This window comes from Pocillopora verrucosa, chromosome 12 (genome assembly GCF_036669915.1).
Source record: "Pocillopora verrucosa isolate sample1 chromosome 12, ASM3666991v2, whole genome shotgun sequence".
In the NCBI taxonomy this organism is placed as follows: domain Eukaryota; kingdom Metazoa; phylum Cnidaria; class Anthozoa; order Scleractinia; family Pocilloporidae; genus Pocillopora; species Pocillopora verrucosa.
In genome coordinates, this window is record NC_089323.1 from 19,502,548 (window position 1) to 19,528,387 (window position 25,840).

A 25,840-nucleotide genomic window follows, 5' to 3' on the forward strand; every position below is an offset into this window, starting at 1 on the left:
TAAATTATTTTGGTCACATGATGCGGGCAGTCGCCTGACAACGTCTTCTGGGGGTTAGAGGGGTACGAGTTTTGTAACAAGCTAACCTTTAGATTGCGTGACTTTGGGTGACGAATCATTCCACCTGTCACGTCACCGAGACCACTGAAACATCATTATAATAGGGCTGCTTATTGGATTAAAAAAAACAAAAACGCGTACACAAAAACGAGAAAATGTAGATATTATTGTCAAAAAGTTTATTGTTCTTAAAAAGACACTCATCAACAGCATTAAACCAACACAAGGCCTTTGAATCTCATCCAAGTCTCATGTCTAGTCTCTGACTATTGCATGAAATCATTAAAATTCAAATTCCTTCATAAGGTCTAATTCGTAATTAGCATGTTGCGATGCTCCATGTAAATTTTATTTGAAGTTGTGAACCATAAATTGACTTTTCTTTGAAATGCTATTAATCTTTTATACATCACAAAATAAGACAGGTCTGGTTATTATAATTGAATTGATGCATAAGAAAACATTATTAAGAAAATTGTAGTCATTGTCCATTGAGATTTATAATGTTGCTCTAATGTAAGAATTTTTGGATTAGTTCCAGTTCTTGTTTTCATGCTTGTGTCACTGCTGGAGGGTCCAGTGGATTGGAAGCTCTGGATATCAAAATTAAATACATCAGTAATTAATAAAACTGAACAAGTAATAATTATCAGAAAACATTGTGAAAACCAGCTTGAAGCAGATGCTTTTCTTTTAAACCTACATAGCAATCTACCAAAGGAGATCAGGAATCACTGATAAAAGTTTATCCTTCAGGTAAAAACCTAATAATAAACTAATAATTCCAAAAAGAAACAAATTTAAAAATGAAGGTTGCACACCAGGAAGAATGAAGGAAATCTCCAAATAGGAATTTACCACCCAATATGCTCCAAGACCTCAGATAAAATTCTCTCAAACATCATCATATGTTTAGATATTGGCTAGAGTAGAGACATTGACCTTCTATCAGGAGGTAACTCATAGCTGACAATTTTCTTTATTCTCATTACCTGACTGACTTAACCTCTATAAGAAAAATGCAAGGAGAATTTTCATATTGATCAATTTGGTCACTGAAAAGGTTAAAACATACCTCAGATCAAGATGGTGAGCTCCACCTTTGACCAGAAGTGCCACCAGTGTTGGTGAGACATCTTCTAACACCTAAAATACAATCAATACATTTTAAATCCAACAACCATCTATGATTCCATCAATAATGGAAGCAACAAGAGCCTTCAAAAACCATTAACTTACCCCACCAGGTCTCCATGGATCCAGGTCACCATTGGAAAAAATAATATTAGAAGATGAAGATATATCTGAAAAACCATTTCATACCATAAAATGTTTTTTATTCTTGCACTACAATTAGGAATTCTCTGACCATAAAACTAGAATAAGGAAGAGTTCACAGTGACTTAAACACTAACCAAGAAACTCAGAAAACTGTGGTCACTGAAATAAGTGTGAAATACTATTGTATCAAGGAAAATAAATACATCAATTTTCAATACAGACAGGAATCCTAGTTTTAAGATTTGTTTTCAAGTCTCATCTGATTAGTCATCGCACATTCTGGACTTTTTCCAGGTGTTCTAATTTTGACATAAATTCTGGATCACTTTAAAATCAAATACTGATATTGCTGCCATTCAGAAAGGAAAAGGAGTGGATCTATGAAAATGGGACTTGAAACAATAGTGTAACCCAATGCTTAGCATGATAGAGTTGAGATTAAAAGGTCTGGTTCAATCAAGCCCCGCTCAGCATCACAACCACATGCTGTGCACAACAACTGATTCACACTCATTCCTACCAGGAGTGCTTTTTGGTGGCAGTTGAGCTTACAAAGGAAACCATGTCTGGGAGAGTCAACAGCAATCCTCTAACATCCCATCCAGATGAAGTGGCAAAGGGAATGGTCAATTCTTACCCTGTTTTTAGTAGCTGCCTTAATAAAATTCTTCCTTTTCAATCTAACAAGATCTCCTACTATGTATTTCAATGTCTTAAGGAAACCAACCTTTCCCCCAGAACTGTATTGGTGCCCAGTTAGGTTGAGGTATCACACCCCATTTTTTCTGGCAGTATGTGGATATCATTTCTGGAGTCCAAGGCAGAGGTGGAAACATGTCTGTCTTGTTGTTAGAACCAGCTGGAAGAGTGAGCTCAGCACAAGCCTGAAAAGATGAAATATAAATCTTATTTTGACAAATTGAAACAAACAAAATTCTTGAATAGTTCAGTGGACAGGCAAAGCTTGGATTATATATTACATTTGTTTCCTGAACATGAGCAGGCAAGAAAGGTTCATTCTTTATAGAAAGTGATTCGAGAAGGAAACCTCACATGGAACAATCACTTAAAAAATCTGGTAAGGTCATGTCAGCTCATAAGCCAGCCATTATTTACATGCATATCCAATTATGATTTCATCTGATTTCTCAGAAAAGTACCCATGCATCCCTGAACAGAAAGGATCCTGAATAGATGAAGCCTCTTACACAACACAGTGATTCCATCAGAGTTTAAACTGGCAGCTTTAGAGATGGAGCATAGCACACATAATACTTAGCCAATGATCCTAACTAGTTCCTATATCCCATAGAAACTATGGTTAACCCTTTACACCCTAACATCATTATGCATATTCTCTATACTGTTCTCCATACATTTCTTAGGTTCTAACAAGGAGAAGTTGTAAAACCATCAAGAGCTTCATTAGTTGCTGATCATTTCCTTTATTCTCCTGGCTCAAACATTTGATTCAAGGGATAGATTGTCAAGAGAAATTAGAACTGTGGACAAGTAGGATATGCAACCCATTACCTGATAGTCCCATGCAAGGCTGTCTGGACCCAGGCCACACCCAGTAGGGTCTGCACATTCAATGTACTCTGTATCTGGATCAAGACAAGTCAGTGTACCATTAGTGCCATTGTAGACTAAAGTTGTGACCTCAGCCAGACCTTCAACCTTGGATGACACACTTGCCATCATTTTACATGCCAAGTTCACAGGATGCCCAGGAAGTGGGCCCAGTGAAAGTCTGTTGGGTAAGGATAATCACCCATGGCTAGGGTTGTGAAAGAATTGAGAATCCAGCCTAACATGTGAGGGATCTAAATTGAAAACAAAAAATAAATATTTGGTGAAACAATATATGGAAGAGGGTCAGAAGGGAAGACATACAACAAGAGTAAGGGAGACAGTTGAGCACCGATAATGATAATAATGACATTAATTAAAATTAAAATTACATAATAATAATAATAATAATAATAATAATAATGAAAATAGTACTACTACTACCTACTATTACTAATAATGATAATAAACAGCAACAATAACAACAATACTGGAATTCAGCAAAGGCACATCTACAAGGAAGCCCTAAATTCTATGTTTTTCAGGTAAATTTTTTTACAAAAATCAAGCACAAACTCAAGCCACATGTTCAAACTCACAAAATCAAGCCATGTGTGACACCAGACTGAGAGATATCAGGAGGAAATGGAAGAGTGAGACTGGGTGAGAGAGGGAGGGGAACATAAGCTAAGTAAGAGGAGTAAAGTAGCACTAGTCTAGGAGCATGACCAAGATATCCGACCAGCCTGTGCCCAGACCTCTGCTGTTTCAGAGCACGCCAACAACACTGGACACCAACTGCTTTGGAGTGAGATTAAGTTGATTGATTGTGATCCTCACTGGTACACTCCAAGGGTCAGAGAGACCTAAGACTTTACCCTAACAACATCAACAGGAACAGTAGAATACAAAACCCTGAAGTGTGGATGCCCATTATAAAAAAAAAAACAAACAAACAAACAAAAAACCATTACAACCGGAGAGCCATATGACGGCAGACCACCAAGGGAACAACTCACTAACATCAAGAATTGAAATGTGCCAATCACAGTGGTGGAAAAAAACAACCAATTACAGCGGTGCATCCTGCTTTATAAAAAGACCCTAATCCAGTCAACCTTATCACCTGATGAAGACTAGCAGTATGCAGTCAAAACATCCTGATCCACATCATAAGTGATCACATTGAGAGACAAACAGTAACACTTTATTATTATAGCAATGATGTAGTAAATAGGCTAACAGATAGTTACAATGTAATAATAAAATCCTACTTCCTATGACAAGTGTTATCATAGTTTTTGAGTGATGACCAAATAATCGTTACCTGTTCTGTTGACTTAAGTGGTTTGCAGAGTTCAAATATTTTTGAGAGTTCAGCAAGTCCTATAAAATGAAGAAAGAATTTCAAATAAATTCAAACTGAAATAGAACTCCACACCAGTTTCACTTACAGAGAATTATTGATCTCCAAGTATAGAACATCATGAACTGTCATTTGTATATGCCATAATGTAGGATGTAACCAGCCCCTTGTCATATTTACCCATATAAATGACAGTCACTCACTCAGACAGCTTGTTCAAAAGGAGTCTGATTCACTTACTTAATGTACTCCTTAATACTAACCCTTTACACCCTAACATCAGTAAGAATATTCTCCATACTGTTCTCTATACATTTCCTGAAGCACTGACAAGGAGAATTTGTTTAAAAATCAAGAGCTTTATAAGTAGGTGGTCATTTCCCTGATTCCTGTGACCTTAATGTTTGATTCAGGGGTGATATAATTGTAAGGAGAAATTAGAAGCTGATCACTCTTAGGGGTTAAAGGGTTAAGGAAAAGAGGATGACACAGTAATGAGGCAATTTCCTCCTGCAATAATGCAGCACACTCATCCCTCACAATGGGAGTATTACCTGTTCCCCAGTCCCTTATCTAATACCAACATTCCATGTTTTTGACTTGAATGCAGCAAAAGATGTAAACCCCTTAATTTTCAAGATTTCTCCCTTGGAGTTTCTACCCATTTTCTTTTAAATTGTTAAGAGAGTTTAATATTAGGATAACACATTTCAAATAACCTATTTTCTGGTTTTACATTGTACATTAGATTTTAAGGGTTCAGCAGCTCCATGGATTTCCTACAGCTAACTCTGATTCATTTTACCTTCTGCACCTTGATTTTTCAGCATCTCAATCATTTCAAAAGCTGTAATAACATAACCTGGACAATTGGCATCAGCATTTAAAAAGTCCTTGGAAATAAATGACATAATTATATTAATTGACTAATTATAAAGTCTGGCCATGTTGCAATAATTTTGCAGTTATTGTTGATTGTTTTTCTTTTGTTGATATCATTAAAAACAAATAGATATTTTGGATATTATCCAATAGGAGCAATAATGTCTAGAATTGAATCAGATAACAACTTGTTTTTTCATTGTCCTTAATTACATTTCTCAGAAAGGAGAAAAAATTACTCTGACTTTCTCAAATCTTTTACTATTGACAAATTCTGACCTTTAACTCCCAGATCTCATTATTAACTCTCTTTACTATTTGCTATACAATTCTTATGATGTTACTTTGGAGAATTTTGCATTGGATCAACTAATAATCTCCTCATTTGACATTTTTCTTCAGTCTCATCACTTGTCTGCTTAATGTGGTAAGGAGATATTTTGTCTTTATCACTTATGACATGGGAGTTTAATGTTTAGTGAATTAATTGTTTCCCTGATGTTATGGAGAGAACAACTAATTATCAACCTGAACAAGAGAAAAAGCTGAAGAGGTTGAAACATCAAAAAGAAAAGAAAAATTACCATTACCTTTGTCACTGCAGTGAAGAAAAAGTCTCTTTCACTTCCACAGAAATTGGTCATGTAAATTGAAGCACTGGCTGCCAACCAACATCTATCACATTTGGATATTTCTACCCCATGTAAGCACTCAGCATTCCACCATAACTGAAAAACAATCAAGGAAAGGTTAATGATGCAGAATATTTAATTACACTAAATTTAACAAGTCTCAATTCAATCCCTCTTCTTGGTCTCAAAGCAGGGTTTGTATTTCTTTTCTGTGTATACTAAAAATATTACATTTATGGTGCTGATTGTTTGTCAGCATATAATTTATATCCAATATTTAATCCTCCTCTGAAACAAGTCATAATAATTTGGAATTTGTACTCATTCTGGAAGCATACAAATATTCACATTTTGTATGGAAACAGACTGGAATCTTGTTACTGGCAAAGAGTTTAGACTCCTTGCCCAGAAGAAATCACAATGCAATTTCTCTTTACAATATCAATACGATATTAAGATTGTGGATGAGAAAAGGTTAAAAAGCTGTTTGCATTGTTTCACTGGAAGATCCAGACTGGAATCTTGTTACTGGCAAAGAGTTTAGACTCCTCGCCCAGAAGAGATCACAATGCAATTTCTCTTTACAATATCAATACGATATTGAGATCGTGGATGTGAAAAGGTTAAAAAGCTGTTTGCATAGTTTCACTGGAAGATCCATCAAAAGATGGAAACAAATATGGAAACAAAGAATTCACTTAACTATGTAGCCTTGGTCAATCTAACTTAAAACTTTGCAGTTTCAGCATACAGCTTTAAAATGCTTAAGAAATTTCTTTTCTTACTGTTTTTCTTGACTACATATGCTGATTAAAACTCATCTGCACTAAACATTAACAACTGAAATAGAAAATGTGTTTCATAAAAAGGGTCTTCAGTTAAAATTCTCTTTTAACCATCTTAAATGAAACATGATCTTTAGTTTGTGACCTAACTTGAGTATAGAGATCATATCATGAATATCAGTGCAAGAACAATCAAACACCATTAATACAAGTGTATCTTCAACCCGAGTTTCAACCAAGCACATGACACTCACTGGATACCTGAGCGCATGTAACAAGACATTTAGTAAATGGCAGTAACTATTACACTTTTCTTTCTGAAAGATGAGTCAATTAAGGTAGGAAGGTCTTTCTCAAAGTCTCTCCTCTAACTGAATTGTACAGCCACTTGGCCATGAAAGGTCTGGGTACTAGACTAGGCATTTCCTATTTTATCAAATCAGCAAAATGAGGTGAAGTATGCTTAGCACACATAGCCTGGGTGTTTTTCTCTGATACTGATTACCACTGTGCTATCAAATGAATGAAGTATCAGTTGAATTTTTCTTATTCTTCAATCCTAGAAAATTGACTAAAGTTAACGAAAAAAAAGTATAAGCAGTCCACAGTCCTTTTTCTTCCTTTTTCCAGGCTTTGTAGTTAAGCATTTTGATTTTGACAGATATCTACTATCCAATAAGAATGGTTGAACCCATATTTGGGAAAGCTCAACAGTATTTGTCACAGAGAAGGGGTTTGCATAAAGTTCCTTCTTTCAAGAAATGTGGTTTAATTACAACTTACATGGCAAGGTTGAAACAGAACATATCAACAAGATTCCCTTCCCTGCCACTTGTTCAAGCCATTTCAATCTTTCACTGTAATGTCTCCCTGCAAAGGAAGCCACTGATTTCAAGAGCTATGGGGTGAACCACATAGCCACACTTGGAGACCACGTGCCACAGATTAGGTAGAGGTTGAAGCCCTTAAGTCTGAGTGAGAACACCTCAAGTTCGTTGCACAGGATTCCCACAGCCAGGGAATACTCTGACTGAGTGGTTGCTAACCAAGATATGCAGCATTTCATTACTCAAAGTAATGTTTCCAAACCTGGTGAAGTTGTCTGCTGTAGCCCAGAGCCTGTCTGTGACTAATGCCTGGCCAGAAAGCGGTGCAAGCGATTTGAAGTGGATAAAGACAAGACTTCGAAATTCATTGAAAGATGACATGCTTGACTCCTTGGTACAAATTTCCATCAATGGGCCTCTGTATCAAAAGCAAAAGATGTAATAGAACAAGCAGTTAGACTCAGTTGCCAATTATGCACATGAAACAATTAATTTTACAATTATACTATAAAGATATCAGTTATGGTATCCAGTCAAGTCGCCGATGGTTCAACTCGCCAACGCCAACTCACTGACGTATAAAATCGAGTAAAGAAGTTAAACATAAAGAAAAGTAAAAGATCTTTAGCAAAAAACTTTTACTAAACAAAGTTTATAGGGATCTCATGGTGAATAAAGCAAGGCAAACATCATCAATGACTACGAAAGCTTCAGATGCAAACGAGTTATTGTATGACAACACAACAACCCTGTTAAGACTCATCATGTCAATCAGTCAGATTTTTTTAAAAAAACTTGGCTTTCTTGACAAGATCTTGAGTAAAAAAAAATTCTATTTATTCCCAACAAAGGTTATAAGGATCTCAAGGTGAATAAAGCAAGGTAAACATCGCCAATGACCAAAAAAGCTTTAGACATGCAAGCGTTATTGTGTGACAACAACACTGTAAAGATATAACATGTCAATCGGTCAGATTTTTTTTTGAAAACTTGGCTTTCTTGACAAGATCTTTAGTATTATCTTTTATTATGACAGTGTACACAATAACTTGTTTGCGTCTGAAGCTTTCATAGTCATTGGCAAAAAAAATGTTTTTACTAAAGATCTTTTACTTTTCTTTATGTTTAACTTCTAATAAGTTGTATTGGATTGAAGTTTTATACGTCGGCGAGTTGGCGTTGGCGAGTTAAACCGTCAGCCACTTGACCGTAGTTCTCAGTTATAAGAGGAATGTATCAATTCACACCCACCAATGCAGAATTCTGCAAAAATGACAACTTGTCAACTTTGAGACAAGGCAAAGCCACTTGACACTTAACACCATGTTTTTCAACACTTTCATATAACAGTGTCTAATAATTGTTTTTGCCCTATTTTGTTTTCATTACTTTTTGATTGAGAGAGTTAAAAAAATGTGCCTTAGAGTGCAGGAAAATGCATTTCTGAGGGTCTAATTTTTAAAAATTTTCTAGGGGAGCATGCCCCCCAGACCCCCCTAAGGGCTCAGGCCCTACAGGCCTTTGTTCATGCCCTTTGGCCATGTACTCACAACTTATGGGAGAGATCTTGGGTTTTACACCTGCTTCTTACACCTGAATGAACTCTCTCCACTAATTTATCAAAGTGGATTCAACTACTTACACTGATCTACCAAATGTCTTAACACTTCTCGTTTCCTTCACCAAAGATATTTACTTCAAGGCTAACTGCAGTTGATGACATGGTTGTTACCAAAGCATCAACCAGTCCATGTATCCAGTCTTCATACAAGGTATTCCAGTTATTGAGTGTAAGGTTCATGGTAGCAAGTGATGTGTTCTTTGTCAGACCATCAGCCAGTGTCCACTCTCCTCTCATTTCACTGTAATTGTTGACTGTAAGGCTCAGCGTAGTCAATGACATGTTTTTCCCCAAACCATCACCCAGTCCACATGTCCACACTTCCTCCATGTTACTGTAATTGTTGAGTGTAACGCTCAGCGTAGTCAATGACGTGTTTTTCCCCAAACCATCACTCAGTCCATGTGTCCACCCTCCCATCATTTCATTGTAATTGTTGACTGTAAGGCTCAGCGTAGTCAATGACGTGTTTTTCCCCAAACCATCACCCAGAGCAAGTGTCCACTCTTCTATCATGTAACTGTAATTGTTGACTGTAAGGCTCAGCATAGTCAATGACATGTTTTTCCCCAAACCATCACCCAGTCCACTTATCCACACTTCTTCCATGCCATTGTAATTGTTGACTGTAAGGCTCAGCGTAGTCAATGACGTGTTTTTCCCCAAACCATCACCCAGTCCACTTATCCACACTTCTTCCATGCCATTGTAATTGTTGACTGTAAGGCTCAGCGTAGTCAATGACGTGTTTTTCCCCAAACCATCACCCAGTCCACTTATCCACACTTCTTCCATGCCATTGTAATTGTTGACTGCAAGGCTCAGCGTAGTCAATGACGTGTTTTTCCCCAAACCATCACCCAGACCAAGTGTCCTCACTCCTCTCATTTCACTGTAATTGTTGACTGTAAGGCTCAGCGTAGTCAATGACGTGTTTTTCCCCAAACCATCACCCAGTATACCTGTCCATGCTTCTCCCATATCACTGTAATTGTTGAGTGTAAGGCTCGGCGTAGTCAATGACATGTTCAACACAGTTAAACACTCATTTTTTGCCAAACCCTCAAAGAGGTTGCATTTCCAGTCTTCACTGATGCTGCCAGGGTTGTCTATGTTCACACTAAGCTTTGTTATGCAACCATCCTTAACTTTAGTAAATACTGGTGTAAGCAATGAAGAATCATCTGCAGTTAAACAAATGTCTCTGCAAATCTTGTTGCCTGAATTTGAGGAATGAACATTCAATGCAAATAAATATACCTGGTTGCACGATAGCCTTTGAAGAGAGTTCTTTCCGTCTTCCATCACCTCCCCTTGAATGTCAATACTCAAGTTAGACAGGGTATTGAGTTTGTCAAAATGCCTGAAAAGACAGTCAGCAACGCTATCAGTTATTCTTCCGTTCAAATTTAAATTGACATATGAAACCGATGAAGCTCTCACAAGTTTACAGAGATCAGTTGCTCCACTGCAATCTAACTCTCCCCAGATGTTGACAGTTAATGAATTTAGTTTTGAAGCTAAAAGGTTTTCTTTCAGCAAAGGGCAAAGGAAAGCTACTTGGGAATTTCCAACCATGCCAGTCACATTTGGATACACTGTAAAGGACGTAGTTGACTTCATTGTAGACTGTAGAGTCCCACAAATATTCACCCAATTTGTAGGAAGCTCACCAAACACTTTTAATTGCAGACACTCCAAAGAATTGTTTCCAAGAAAGCCTTCTTTTAACAAACTCAAACCAGTGTAGCTGAGTTTTCCCCAAACAATTAGTGCAAGGGACTTCAGAGAAGGATTTGCTACAAGTCCTTCACTAACAGAAGTTGCTAAGGAATCACACATGTCTTCAACAACAGTAAGGCTTAGAGATGTAAGTGATCTGTTCAATAAAATCTTTCTTAAAAGTTCTGCTTCAGTTTCTGTCCATGAACCAAAAATCTTGAATACAACGGATGTCAGTGGCGTATCTGCAGATAGTCCCTTGTCAAGTATGGTGACGCAATCCTTTAACATCCCACAGGACACTTTGAAAGTTACGCTCGTCAAGGACTTATTTGCAGCTAAGCTGTCACTGATGGCAACAACGTCATCTGAGGAAATGGAACAACTTGACTCAAGAGTAAAGGAATATGCAGTGGAGACCACTCTGAGTACTTTACACAAAAGAGTTGTAATCTCCTCTGTCAAATACCTAACAGAAAAGGAAAGTGTTTGTAGCCTTGTGCAGTATGATAGGAAATCATCTAGTACTTGGCCATCTTCCGGAATGACCAAATGTTCCCCCATGCTATTTAATATCTCTAGATGAACAGGAAGGAATAACTCTGAAAAATCCTTGCAAGCATTCAAAATGATGAAAATATCAATTGTTCCGTCATTTGAGAAGTCAATAGTTATGGTCTTTGGAAATGGAATAAAGGAGAAAAGTGCCTTTGCCACTTCTTCATAATTTCTACTCTCACTGAAACATTCATGAAAGAAAGTGGCCTCTTTCTCAAAGCACTTGCACCAGTCCCAGTTTTGATCCTTTAACTTCTTGCCAATCTGTTCAAAAAGAAGACAAGCTTCCTCACCCAGAATACCTGACATAAAGATGAACACTTGTCTGTAGCTCTCTATCATATCCTCGTAGAAGTTCAAATGTAACTCAGAAAAAAAGTCAATCTTTAGTTTCAATAGCATTTGTGCTAGATGAAATGCAGCCAGATACTCTTGAAATGTCTTGTGAAAGAAGAAATACTCATGCTGTGGGTTAATCTTCCTTAAGCTGGCTTCCTTGAACACAAGACCAAGTGAGCGAGCTGCAAGACTCTCATGTGTAGATTCAAATTCTACCAACTCTTTCTCACGAAACGAAAATCGATCTTCTTTCAAGCATCTCCAAGCTAACTCTCCAAGAACTAGAAAACTTTCTTCAAAGTGCTTCATTAGAGCTTTGTCACTAACAACATCAGAATCATTGGCAGCACCAGCGGCTACCTTAAGATTGTGCTTTGCACAATATCTCTGTAAAAGGCAATTGACAATTATCTGATAGAGGTCAGTGCGACAAGATGGTAGTTTTCCTTCAAAATATTCGAACACGACACAGAGGAGAAGAAGATTCAATGGATTGCTTGGAAGTTCGTGTAAGTAAGAATTATCCTGAATTGCCTTAATAAGCCGTTCTCCCTTTGGTTCATAATCTTGACCCAAATGTCTGAAGTGCTTCCTGATGTAATCATACGAATCTGCTTCCGTGAACCCTTTGATTTGCAAAAGAACATCAAAGTCCACATTCTGCCGCACTTCAATTCCTTTCTCTTGGCGAGAGGTAGCCAAGACATAGCAAAATGGTAAAATTCGCCTGTGAAGTAACTTGTCCACAGAACTTTCCGCTTTTTTAGGAAGCTCATCCAGGCCATCCAAAATTATCAAAACTCTATCCTGGTTACGAATATCCTTGATGTAATGTTTTAAATTTTCCGTAGCATTTTGGTCCATATCTTCAGGGAGGAGCTGATCAACAATAGCTTCTAAAATGTCTCCATGGATGTCTCTGCATTTCAGCAACAGCACAAGTTCAAACAATGGGAAAGACGATTCATTTGGGATTGTTCCTTTTGCCCAGTCATGAGAGATTTTGAGGCAAAAAGTTGTCTTTCCAATCCCAGGGCTTCCCTCTACAAGAACCATGGCATCCTGACCTTTACTGAGAGTTCTGAAGATGTTAAACATGCCCACTTCATTACCTTCCAACGTGAAGTCTGTTTTTCTCCTTGAAACAATTGACAATCTTGTATAGACATCATCAAGGACAAGCTTGATGGTGTTCAGCCAAAAGAGTGGTTTCAAAAGAGACCGTCTGTTATACTCAGCACTGAGCAGTCTTCTTAACACAGCAAGTTCATGGTCTACACAAAATTGACCAAAGCAAAATTAACTTCTCTGACTCTTAAAAATTGCTGAGTAAACTCATACTAACTGGGAAGACCTTTTTAGCAACATACATCAGTTTTAGTCAAAATAACCAATTTATCATAGCAATTTAACAATTATGAGCAAATTTTCCTTTCCTACTCTGAGGAAGTGGAGGTGTCTACGTGATTCAAGGTAGGTTTCAACCAACAAAACAGACTTTAAGAACTTTTCAGAAGTGTGAACATGGATATGCCATTTATAATTTGATAAAAAGAAACGATAGAAGAATGTTTGTGAACCTCAGAACACCTGAGATATTTATTGAATTATGATATTGTGCTTCAAGGGAAACACCAGTTAGGAATTAAAAAATTAAAATAAAAAGAGCAAAGTTACAAACTAGATTTTGATTTTGAGGTTTTGTAATGTGTCCTTGACTGTAATGTAATTCATAAGTACAAAACTTACAGTTGGAATAAAACCAAAGTGTTCCCTATTTTAAAAAGTTTCACAATCAAATATAGTTTGCAATTTGTTTAAAGACTTTTCAAGGGAAAAAAAAGTTGTGGTTCCAACAATTTATCAAAGAACTGGTTCTTGAAAGTAACAAACAGACCATTTTTAACCACCTAAGATACTGTAAAAAGTATCAGATTCATGTTATGAAGAACAATGAATTATGAACTTAAGTTTCCTTTCTTACCCTGAGCACCACTTATCTGACTGACAAGTTCTCTGTGTGTTGGGGTGGCTCCTGGGAAATGATCCTGACCATGATTATTTAAGGAATGCCTAGCATTACCTTGAAAGTGAAGGAAAGTACCAAGGTTAGCTCTACATGAGAAGGGCAGAAGTAATGTCATATCGTTTATTATTTAGAACACTTTACAGTAAAACGACTGAATTACGTGAATATGTACAATACAATAAGATGAAGATTAAAAATATATGTTTATATAATAAGCTCAGTTATGCATGCATTCTGATTGGTTCTCACTTATGATCTATTGGAGGACAGACGTATAGATGACGTCATCATTAAAACTCTTTTTAATTCTTTATTATATAAAACAAATAGATTCCAAATTGCCATGCATCTGTTCAGTAATAGATCACAGATGATGTCAAAATGTGGTAAGAACAAAAAAGTGGCACAGTAAAGTAAAAACTGTTGGAAATCGTCTACTTAAATCTGGCAACTGAGAGATAATTGCTGAGAAGGCAAGCAAGTGCAATTGCCGGTTCTTACCAGCTGAGTGAAAAAAAAAACTAAAACATTCATCATCTTATATTTTGACAATCATTAGGTACTAATTCTAGCATATTAAGAAATAATTTGCTTGTTTTTTTGGCAATTATTTGTAATTTGTGTGGTAAATGAATTAAATTTGTTTTAGCTCTTCTAAGGGCCAGACATGAACCAAAAACAAATTTACACCTGCCAACAATATCTTTGTTAATTGTTTTCGGCTTTGTTATTTTCTTTACATGAAAAGCTACAACAACTGTGATCACCAAAAATGTCTCAGAAAATCTTTAACATATTTTTGTCTATCTGATTTCTTGTAAAATAAAAGAAGGAGGGGGGGGGGCTGCTTTCATCAGACTGGTTACTACACAAAGAATGTTACAGACATTTTAGCTTTTCATTCTTTCCTTACTTCGACTGTAAACACAAGTCTGTTGAAATATTGGTAACCATGTGTCCTCTTAGAGGACTTTTATTTTCATGAGTTGGCAATTTACCTTCAAAGTTGTCATGAAAAGTCAACTCTTCCCAGAGTCACTAGCAAAGCTGATCTGCATTGACAGAAATGCACGCAAAGTACCAGCCCATATTAATACTTTTTGTTTTCACGAGTAAGCAATTTACCTTCATAGTAGTCATGATTAGTCAACTCTTCCCTGAGTCGCTTGCAAGGCTGATCTGCACTGATGGATGCTTTTCGCTTATCCCTCCCTGCTAAAGTTGCCATAATGTTTGAAGAACCTGCATGCAACAAAATAGTAATGATTAACAACAATTGCAAACAGCATGCAGTGGCAAGTAGATCATGATTGTGGTAGTAGTAGTGGAGGAACCACTATGAACTCGAAACCCATGAAAATCTTGTGAAATAATTCATTGTAAATTCACAGATTTTTCACAGGATTTTCATGGTTAAATCGATGACATTTTCATGGTCTCAGTGCCATGAAAAAGACCTGAAAAATCCCATGAAAAACCTGTGAAAATTTCCATATTCACGACCCATGAAATATTGAGTAAAGTGACCTAGAAGCCATGAAATACCCATGAAAATGGCATTTCATGGCCTTTTCAAAGGTACTGAGAAACCCATGAATTTCAAGCCCAAAATTTCATGGTGTCAAAGTTCACTAGTTTTTAATGGGTTGCAGCAAATCATGACCCATGAATATCCTGTGAATATGTTAAAAATTCATTGACCATGAAAATTTTCCTTGAATTTTCATGGCCTCTACATGGTTTTTTCATGGCACATGAAAGTTAATTGCCAGTTAGTTTTCATGGGGTTGTTAGGAATATGCAAGCACCATGAAAATTCTTTGAAAACCCTCTGAATTTGGAATTAAAAGTTCTTAACTTTTCTTGTACCAAAGATGGTATTACAGTGTATAGCTTGCAGTATACCATAACTGTAATACATACACTATCACTTAAATTATACACTGAAGAACTAACCTATCTGTGAAACTTCTTGGTCCTATTGTACAAGCACACACGCATGAAAGACATGACCAGAAGTTTGGATTCTCTGATAGTTTATTTTGTTTCACCAGCTGTACATAAATATTACTTTAGGATTCGAAAATTGTGATAATTCAGTTTACACTTTCTTAAATAAAAAAAGTTGGTATGAAATTTTCTGCATAAAATTAAGATGTTAATGATTTTTAGCTCTATTTTGATATCACTGATTTTCCTTGTGGAGACAGATTCTGCTCCTATATTTCTGAAGATATATAATAAATTTGATGTGAAAAATATTTGGACGAAATTATTGAAAATATACTCACTGGCTTGATGTATTTTTGTCTAAACTTCAAATATCATTTCCTTCGTCTAATATCATGTGTAAAATGTTATGGACAGTTATTATAATGTCTATTTATGTAACAGCATTCATGTAAATTTCTTGATATGTTTTACACTTGTGATCAATACTCTCAAGGTAACTAACAACAAAACAATTACCAACTTTCTGCACTCTTGCATGTGTGAAGATATGTCTATGGCTGACTATGTCAGTGTCTCTCTGTTTTGGCCACCTGAATGTGCCATCCTTCTTTCGGTTATCATTACTATTTGCATTTTCATCATCGTTTGGACCAAGATAGGCTGCTTTAGCAAGTTTGCATTTCCTTTCATCAGTTTTGTAGACCAACACTCTTCACTGTTTGCAAAATAAAGGGAGCACATCATCAGTTATCTAAGAGCCTTTCTTATGTACGTAGTAAACCTAGAAATGGATAACTCGCCAAAACAGGTTCTTTTCAACATGAAGCCGTCAGATACTAAGCGACGCATTGTGGAAGTGAGGTGAGGTATTTCGTATTCAGAATTTGACTGTATTTTTTATTCCTAAGAACGGTCGTAAGTATTTCCATACAAACTCTTGTGATGTTTCGCCAGATGATCACAGAATAAAAATTTTCAATTTAAATCAATAGTTAGCGCGCGCGCTCCGATGTTTACGCGTAATAAGATGACCAAGCTTGAACTTACCCCTTCACGTTGTAATACATGTCGATAACTTCATCTTGAGGAAACCTCTTTGAAAAAACTTTTCAGACGGTCCATTGCGTTGATCTGGAAAAAAAGAGACTGCTACACAAACACTACGAGAAATGCAATTGGAATGGAACCATTCCGTTCGAGGTACGAAAAAAACCGCCACTTCTTCGTAAATCACGTGTACCTTCACGTGGTGACCTTAGGTCATCGCAGCCATCATAGGTCAGCGGTCACATAGTGACCTCACAGGTTATCGTGTTCGACGTTACGAAATGACTCCGAAGAGGTCTCGTTGCTGCGTCTGTAATCTTACAAAATAAAGCAGCACAAAAAGCTGTTCGGTATTTGGAATTCGAAGCAAGTAACAATCGACAGGACATCAGAGTCCAAGAAAGTCAGAGCTGACATCGACAGTGATTCCTGTGAAAGCGATCACGAAATCAACAACGATGTTGTAGAAGGCGATCTCAATGAATACATGAAGGTAACGTTTCATCCCGACTGAGAAGATGGCCTGACTCTGTTAACCGGCGACTCTATGAACGAGGTAAAAATAGCATTTTTTCCAGGTTACATTTGCACAGTATTCAAAGTTCCAAATTGAGGTGACAAAGTGATTGATTTTTCATTGTTTTGTTCCACATTTCGTGTAGATGCAATGCGTACTATTGCTGTGCAACTTAAGCATCTGTACTCTGCAGGTGCCTTACTGGAAAAGCCCTAGAAGATTCCTCAGCCGTAAGAATGTAAGAGAAGGCCTTGAACAGGTTTCCAGAGTCATGGCTAACAATCAAAGCCAGCAGTAAGGCAGAAAACAAAGTCTACCAAGCATGGCGAAGGCAAAAAGGCCCCAAAAAATCAAAGTGAGGATCAAACATCTGGGTCATTGCCTCCAGCCCCATTTGTCTCAACAAAGGAGCAAATTGAAGATCCATTGTTTTTAGTCATTGTTTTGTGATTTCCTGTACATTTTACATTAACAAAGGCCACTTAAGATGTTTAGGGACATTTTCATTCGACGGTTTTCGCGCTGTACACCAAAATTCCATCAGTGCATAAATTTATAACAAGTTAGTTCCACGGATCATGAAAGTCAGCTCGTTGATAAATCAGTGACTGTGATGAACTCATTATTACCACTTTTAATGGCCTATGAATTCATCAATGAAATTCATGGGCAACAGATTTCAGGGAATATTCATGGCCCATTAATTTTGTTCTCCCAAAACAAATAAATTGTTAGCCCATGAAATGCTGTTTGATTGCAATTCATGGGCATGAAATTCATTCTGATGACTTTCTGGGGAAACTAATGGGTCATGAAAGTAGACTTTGAAGAAATTCATGGGTCATGAAAGTAGGCATATAAAGAAATTCATGGGTCATGAAATTAATTCTGGTGACTTTCATGGCAAATCAATGGGTCATAAAAATAGACTTTGAAGAAATTCATGGGTCATGAAAAAAATTCCCCTAATTCATGGAAAATTCAGGGCTAAAAATAACCCCATGAAATTTCATTTTGCAGTATTCATGGGCCATGAAATGATCTTCATGGGTTTTTCACATGAAATTCATGGAATTTTCATAAAACTACAGTTCATAGTGAACCACATATATCATTAAAATATACTGAATGTCTTATGCAAAAGAAGCCCTAATAAACTTACTAAAGTTATTAAGATTTTATATATTGATTACTACTGTAATCCATATTTATAAAAAACGTGACCAGAGAAGAAAGAAAAAGTTCTCTAGAGTAAATATCGCAAGACCTGAAATGGGTAAACAAAACAAACAGTACATGTACAAGCTACAGAGGTCTGCTCACATCACAGATAGATCAAAACAATCAGCTCTGCAAGCTTCTATGAAATGGTAATTCATACCTGTACAGCCTGGAGCTGTATAGGAGTAAATAAACTTGTAGAATGCACTCAGTTATAATATTTAAAATATCCTGTTTGCAAAAGTCATGGATGCAGTAGGCCAGTTTTTAAATGTGTTATGTTTTGAGCTTTACCTTGCAAGGGCTGAAGGCTGACATAATGTACTTCATGGACATGTCCTAGTAAAAGATGGTTTCTTTCGTCAAATGGACAATCTGGGTTGATAATTACCTCACTATGGCCTGGAAGACTACTAATCACATGAATGGCTATTTGATAACAGTTTGCTGCAGCCCAGAGAATCACATAATCACCCCAAGTGCCATCTTGTGCCATGTCTGTTAAGTAACCACCCCATGTTGCGTGTCCATCCACAAAGTGAAACAGATCTGTTCCATGCACCTTCAAGAGAAAGTCCGACAAGATAACATGTGATGTTGACAGTAATAGAGCAACTAGTCTAGTAATGACTCAATATTGTAACATTTTCATATAATAAATATGAACTTCAAAAGTGTTCAAAGACAAATACAAGACCCTTTCATTGCTTGGCTCAATAGTCCTTCAGAGTACTCCCTGTGTACTTTGGATAGAGTAATTTTTACAACAAACTTATCTAATCTATAAAATACTTGCATAAAAGGATAAACTTAAATGAATGATTATAAACAAATTCATCTGCATCGTATTTCCCACAGTTGTTCTAAAATAAGACAGCAATAAGTTAAAGCAACAAAGAAGGACACTGTAGTGATACAAAGACAAGTTGTCCCTTTTAATCGTGTCAACTTTAACTTCACATATTTCACACACTGATTTTTCTCCTGATCAAAGCCTTGACAATGTTCTAATAATAATAATTCCCAACATTTAACTTGAATGTGGAGCAGAAGTAGTATTTGTAGTATCTTTTCTAGACATTACATGTGCCTTACCAAATACTCACATTTTTTGGGTGCTCTCTTAGATACTGGACTAAGGAACGCCTTAATTCAAAATGATAGATCTTTACTCTTTTGACAGTCTCCAGTTGCTCTGACAAGGCATAGAACATACAATTTCCTGACCCTTCATTGTCAGAAATTCTATAGCCCTTTTCCAAAGCAATCTTCTTTAAGTCTGAGAGTCTGTCTGTGTTGCTGCTGATCTTACATCTACCGGCATCCTGTTGCCACTTTTGAAGATTATGGATGACTTGTTCACTCCCACCTAAAAAAAAAAACAACTTAATGATCATTACTTTATTCTTATACATGTAAATGACAAGTTGCTGACAAAAGCATGGCATATATAGCTTAAGAAGAAAACAGAGATGAATACATGGGTTGAGGATTGACTATTTGGGAGCAGAGGGAACAAAAGTTCTCAAAGTTTAAGATATTTTTCAAGAATCTGTTGCAAATTGATAGTGTGACGACAAAGGTATACTTAGTATACGTGACTTTTATTTAAAAGTTCTGACAAAGGGCTAAAGCTCAAACAAAAAACTTGGCATGGAACTTTGACTCTTGTTATTTGCATCCTTCATTTTTTTTTTTAAATCTAAGTCAATCTAAAAAAAGATACCAATCAAGTTGAACATGCTTGTTCAACTTTCAACAGTACCTGCTTTATGTCTTGAGTAAAATAACCACAGAAAGTATTTCCCATGCAAATGCACTTTACCAAGTACATGTTTCAAAACTCTGAAACACTGTTCCTAATCTTGTGGGTAAGATTATCACATAACAATTAAGTTTATCTTTCTTGAGTATTTACCATTTTTAACTACTTGTTTGACTCAAGTCTATAAAAAAATTATGGTTATCATAGGTCCAAGTTGACTCAAGGCTGATCCAACTTTTTACCAGTGTACCTGGTTTATCAGTTATTAGACAAGTACAGGCTGAAACATATAAATTTACATAAATTTACCAAAGACAAGGTTCCTCATCTTTATCACAAGACTCTTACAAGGCTCCTCCCAGCTATACCGCTCCAAGTACTTTTCACAAAGAAGACTTGACTCTAAAAGTCTCACTTCTCTCTTTCTCCGTCGGACATACTGGATTCGTTTGGCCCAGTCCTTAGGATGTTCAGAGTTCACCACACTCTGTAAGCCAAAAGGCACTTCCTTCAGAGCTTCTCCAAGTCCAGAATTAGCACTGACAAGTACAGGCAGACCAGCAGATAACGCTTCCAGAGCTGTTATTCCGAAACCTTCTGTCCTGGATGGTATTATTGCAAGATCCACTTCACAGAATAAGTCAGCCAGCACTTCTCTGCTATCATCAAAGCTGCGAACAATAAGCTGACTGCGACTAATGCCATGGTGGAGCAACTTTTCTGCCACAATATTTCCTTTTCCTCCAGCTGGGCAGACAAACTTGAGTTTGTAGGATTCATCTTTCAACTCAGCAATTGCTTGGGCAGCTATGTCACACCCTTTGACATTGAAATCTTCACAGCTGTCACCACTTCCAATTACAAGAATACAGAATGTTCCTCTTTCTTCAGTGGCTTGCTCTACTTCCAAAAATTCAGAGAAAATGCCTGGAGTGAGGTCAAAAACTTTTTTTTCTTGTTTAGCTCCACAAAGGTGACGCTTGTAAACTTCTGCCAGCTTGGGTCCAATTGTGATAACTTGGTCAGCCATTTTACAGAGTTTGATTTCTGTTTTTTGCATTTTTTCACCTTCTGAAATGTTTTTGTACATTCTTTCTTCTTCAAGAGCAGAGTGAACAACTTGAATCCATTTGCAATGACTGTAATTAGGATTTTTCTTGAGGAGTGGAATTAGTTGGCCAAGGTGAACTCCATGACCAATGACACAGTCCATTTTATGGTTTATTGGAGGAGATAACAGGCAAAGAACTGGCTCTACACCAGGAGTTTTATCTGCTTCAATGAGCTTCACATTGTGACTTTCAGCACTGCTCCTGTCTTCTCCACTGCAATTTGGAAGCAAGATACTAACATCCACATTTGGGTGTTTAGCTAACTGGATGGCCAGCTCTCGGTTGATAGTTGACAAGTCCCCATCAGTTGATGATCTCCACTCACTACTTAGCAAAGTGACTTTCAGTGTCCTACTTTCTTGGTCTTCCTGTGACGTAGAGGCTACACTGGGAATGGTGGAATCCTACAACAACAAAACAAGAATGGTATTGACAATAAACTGTAAAACAATAATAAATCACAATAATGGATGTCCACTCGATATGTAATTTCAATTCTTTTGTAAACTTGCAGTTGAGTTTTATCCTATGCCAAAGAGTCAAATACATGTAGATTGAGACAAAGTTAAACCAGGAAAATGTTAAGTTGCTTCAGAAATCTACTCTGATAACGACCATTACAGTTACAAGGAAAGTGAAAATTATCCGTTAAGGGTCTTCCTCTTCAACTCACTTTGAAATTGGTACATGTAGTTTCATTGCAGACATTTAGGTGAAAAAATAAGGGGATAAATTAATGTTTTTGTCAAAATCAAAGTTTGGTATTTGTAACAGATTTAGATTCCTCTTACTACCTTTTGTAGCCTTGACATCACAGGAAGCTTTTAATTTTGAAAAATTATGCTGGAAAAAAAACAATACAAAATGTGAGTTTACTGATTCTATTTAATAAGCTTTCTATTTCCTCTTAGAGTGTTGTTGAGACCACTTAACCCTTTAACTCCCAGGATCCAATTGTTAGTTCTCATCTCTAGCTGCTATACATTTCCTTGTGAATTAGTTTGGAGAATTTGCTGTTGGATGAAGACAACAACTTCAACCTGATAAGTTGGAGAATTCTTATGAACTTTTTGCTGTATAATGTATGGATATGATAAGGAGAAGTTACATGTTTATCACTTCTGGGAGTTAAAGGGTTAAGGCAGAAGCAGAGGCTAACTTGACCTTTTTGGGAAGCCTTCATTTTCTCATATATTTGAGATCATCATTTAAGTTGCCAATTTGTAAAATGTGATGATTGGAAAACGGCCCACTTTCAAAATTAGAAATTTTGTTTTCAAGGACAAATCTTGCAGCAAATAGAGATAAGATCCTGTTCTAATGGTGTTTACTGCTCATGGGGTATTTCCTTTAGATGATATTTCTGACGCATCCATTTCCTAAGTAACAATGTGATAACGAAAAACAAAGCACTAACTGATCATGGATTGAACTCAGGAAAGAGCTCTACAGTAGCTGACTACTTACACTTTCCAAGCAATGAAAACACAAATATATTTCTTTACCCTTTTATTCTACGAATTTTGATATTTCCCATTTTTGGAATGCATTGTAACCATAAGCAAGTGAACAACCACACATTTTATTTTGTCACACCATGTTAGATTGAAAGTTGCTAATTCCCACACCATGTCATATGTTTGTGGTTCCTGGTGGCGAGGAATATTTACAGCACAGTATACCATGGTCCGTGAAATCTTCCAAATGAGAAGGTATGGGATTGTAAAATTGTCAAAATTGAATATTACTCAGCAAACTGCTCTGAAAATCACCATCCTCTTTGTGCATGTGCCAAACCATTTTGAGTAGTACTAAAAATTGGCTTGGATTTAGAGAAGTTTTTTCTCCAAAATGGCCTTTTAAACACACCCCCTGATTTCATGAAATTCCACAAATTCCAAGGCACTGAGAAAAATAAAAGTTTTTTCCCAGATATGTGTAAAAAATCATATATCCTATGTGACAATTTCAGGTCATTCCTGCAAATCTGCAAATACAGACAATCAAGAACAATAATTGAAATGATTAATGAAATCAGAACATACCAATAGCAAGTCATCTGACCACCACCTTCTTCATACATCCTAAACAGATAGAGGAAATAAAAGAAAGAATGTTTAAATACATCAACTATTCTGCATTTGGAAAGGCATGTTATAAAAGTCAGAGATTGTGGAAAGAGAACCAGTTATATATGATAAGAAAAAAATATTAAGATTTTCAATAAAATAAATTTCCTTTATATAAGTCTTTATTCCATCATAAGATAAAACTACATATCTTATGTTACAATGAATTGAAAAAACTACAGAAATCTACATACATATTTTGACCTGTGGATGAAATTCAATATTTGCAGAAATGATCCTTAAAGGTAATACCTTGTAATTTAAGCAATTGCAGAGATCAGGATTCTGCTGAAGCCAACTCCAATATATTTTTGAAATCCAAAACATAGTTTATTGTCGTTTAAAAGTTTTTCAAGTCTAAAAAAAATTAAGAATCCTGATTGAAATGTTGGAACTGCAAATAATTTTTTTGAAAACCCAAAAATACTTTGCGATCCAATAATTTTTGTCATGAAATCCAAAAAATGTTTGAAATTGAAGTTTAATCATTTCCTGCAGAATATACTCTGAATGAACTTGAATTCTTTAAAACTTCAACTGACTGAGCCTTCTTTTCAAAGTCCTCAGTAATGCTTCAATCAATTTGAAGTTTCAAGATCCCTCCTGCCCCCCCTGACAACTCCTCAAGCAATTGCACTTTTGGAAACTTCATACCTTTAAACACCTTCATACTAAAAAATAAAACATGTCTATTTTGCTGAAAAGACTTGACAGTTCTGGTTCAAATTCCTCACCCCATCCAGGCAAGATTCAAATTCCCCAACCCTCACAGGGAAGGAAAAGAAACCTTTTTAGCCTGTTGTGGCTCAATAAGAAACTAGGATTCTAAAACTAGGAGACATATATATTTGTGAAGTGGTTAGCCACATCCATAGAGGCTGGATCATTTAAAAAAAGTTATTAAGTGATTTCAAACAAGTCCCCAGAGCAGATGTTCACTGATTCAATCCAAAGTAAATCATGAATCAGCAATGTGAAAGGTGTGAAAAAATTACTAAAAAGATCAAGAAAATAGGAACTGCAAATGCACTTACAAACATAAAATGTGCACTGAATATGTTTGAGAGAAAGGAACATCTATAATTGATGTCATGAAAAAAAAAACTCCTCTCATCTCTCAGTACCAGAGGCTAACTTGACCTTTGTTTAAGTTGCCTATTTGTTAAACATGACAATTGGAAAACAGCTTGTTCTCGAAATGAGAAGTTTTGTTTCCAAGGACAAATCTTGCTGCAAATAAAGATAAGATTTTGGTCTAATGGTGTTTGCTGTTCATGGGGTATTTCCTTTAGATGACATTTTTGACACATCCATTTCCTAAGTAACAATGTGATGATGAAAAACAAAGTGCTATCTTATCATGGATTGAACTCAAAAAAGAGCTCTACAGTAGCTGACTACTTACACTTTCCAAGCAACAAAAACACAAATGTCATATTTTTGTGGTTCCTGATGGCAAGGAACATTTACAGCACAATATACAACAGTCTGCAAAAATTTTCTGAGCAAGATAGTATGAGATAATTTGTAAAATTGTCAAAATTAAATATTACTCGGCAGACTGCACTGACAATCTTTATCACCATCATCTTTGCGCATGTGCCAAACCATTTTGAGTAGTATTAAAAATTTGCTTGGATTCAGAGTTTTTTCCTCCAAAATGGCCTTTTAGACACACCCTATTTCCATGAAATTCCACAAATTCCATGGCACTGAGCAAAATAAAAGTTTTTTCCCAGATTATGTGTAAAATCATATATCCCATGTAACAATTTCAAATCATTCCAACAAATGTCAGTAAATATTTCTCTTAATAGTTTGAGACAAAATTTACTGAATTTAGTGTCCAGTCCCACACCTTAATTTGGTACCTTAAAGTAGACAGACAATTTAAAACTCTCAAAAACAGACAATTGACAACAATTTTAATGATATCAGAACATACCAATAGCAAGTCATCTGAACACCACCTCCTTCGTACATCCTAAACAGATAAAGAAAAATAAAAGAAAGAACATAATGTTTAAATAGAGCGCCTATTCTGCATTTGGACAGGCATGTTATAAAAGTCAGAGGTAAGGGACAGAGAGCCATTTAAATAACATCCAAAAAAAATTATTGAAATTTTTAATGAAATAAATTTCACTTTAACCTGTGGACGAAATTCCTTTGCAGAAATAATCCTTAAAGGTACTACATTGTAATTTAGCCCTTTAACTTCAAATATCTGATTGTTAATTCTTTCCTGTGGCAACTACACATTTCCTTGTAAATTAGTGACAAGAATTTGGTGTTAGATCACAATATCAGTTTCTACCTGATGAGATTGAGTATTCTCATTACGTGTTTGCTAGATAATGTATGCATTATATTGGGAGAAGTTACAAGTTAATCACCTCTGGGAGTTAAAGGGTTAAACAAT

General features: G+C 36.2%; 1 protein-coding gene and 1 pseudogene across 4 annotated transcripts in view; both read right to left on the reverse strand.

Annotated features, from left to right (window-relative positions):
- Positions 1–222: 222 nt before the first annotated feature.
- On the reverse strand, positions 223–6,861 carry LOC136277221 (dipeptidyl peptidase 2-like; annotated as a pseudogene).
- LOC131771416 (uncharacterized) overlaps positions 5,446–25,840 on the reverse strand; it is a 40,401-nt gene continuing 20,006 nt past the window's right edge. The window contains exons 3-12 of one of the 4 annotated variants that reach the window (XR_010715888.1): positions 23,335–23,373; positions 22,084–22,132; positions 20,487–21,693; positions 19,519–19,781; positions 18,707–18,974; positions 14,800–14,916; positions 13,630–13,728; positions 9,048–12,919; positions 7,362–7,823; positions 5,446–5,889 (exon numbers count right to left, since the gene is read on the reverse strand). Coding sequence is in view for 1 of the 4 variants with exons in the window: in XM_066159581.1 (XP_066015678.1) it covers positions 9,066–12,919; positions 13,630–13,728; positions 14,800–14,916; positions 18,707–18,974; positions 19,519–19,781; positions 20,487–21,693; positions 22,084–22,101 (5,826 nt within the window). In the remaining 3 variants the exon portion in view is untranslated. The other 3 variants (XR_010715890.1, XR_010715889.1, XM_066159581.1) reach the window with 3 other exon arrangements.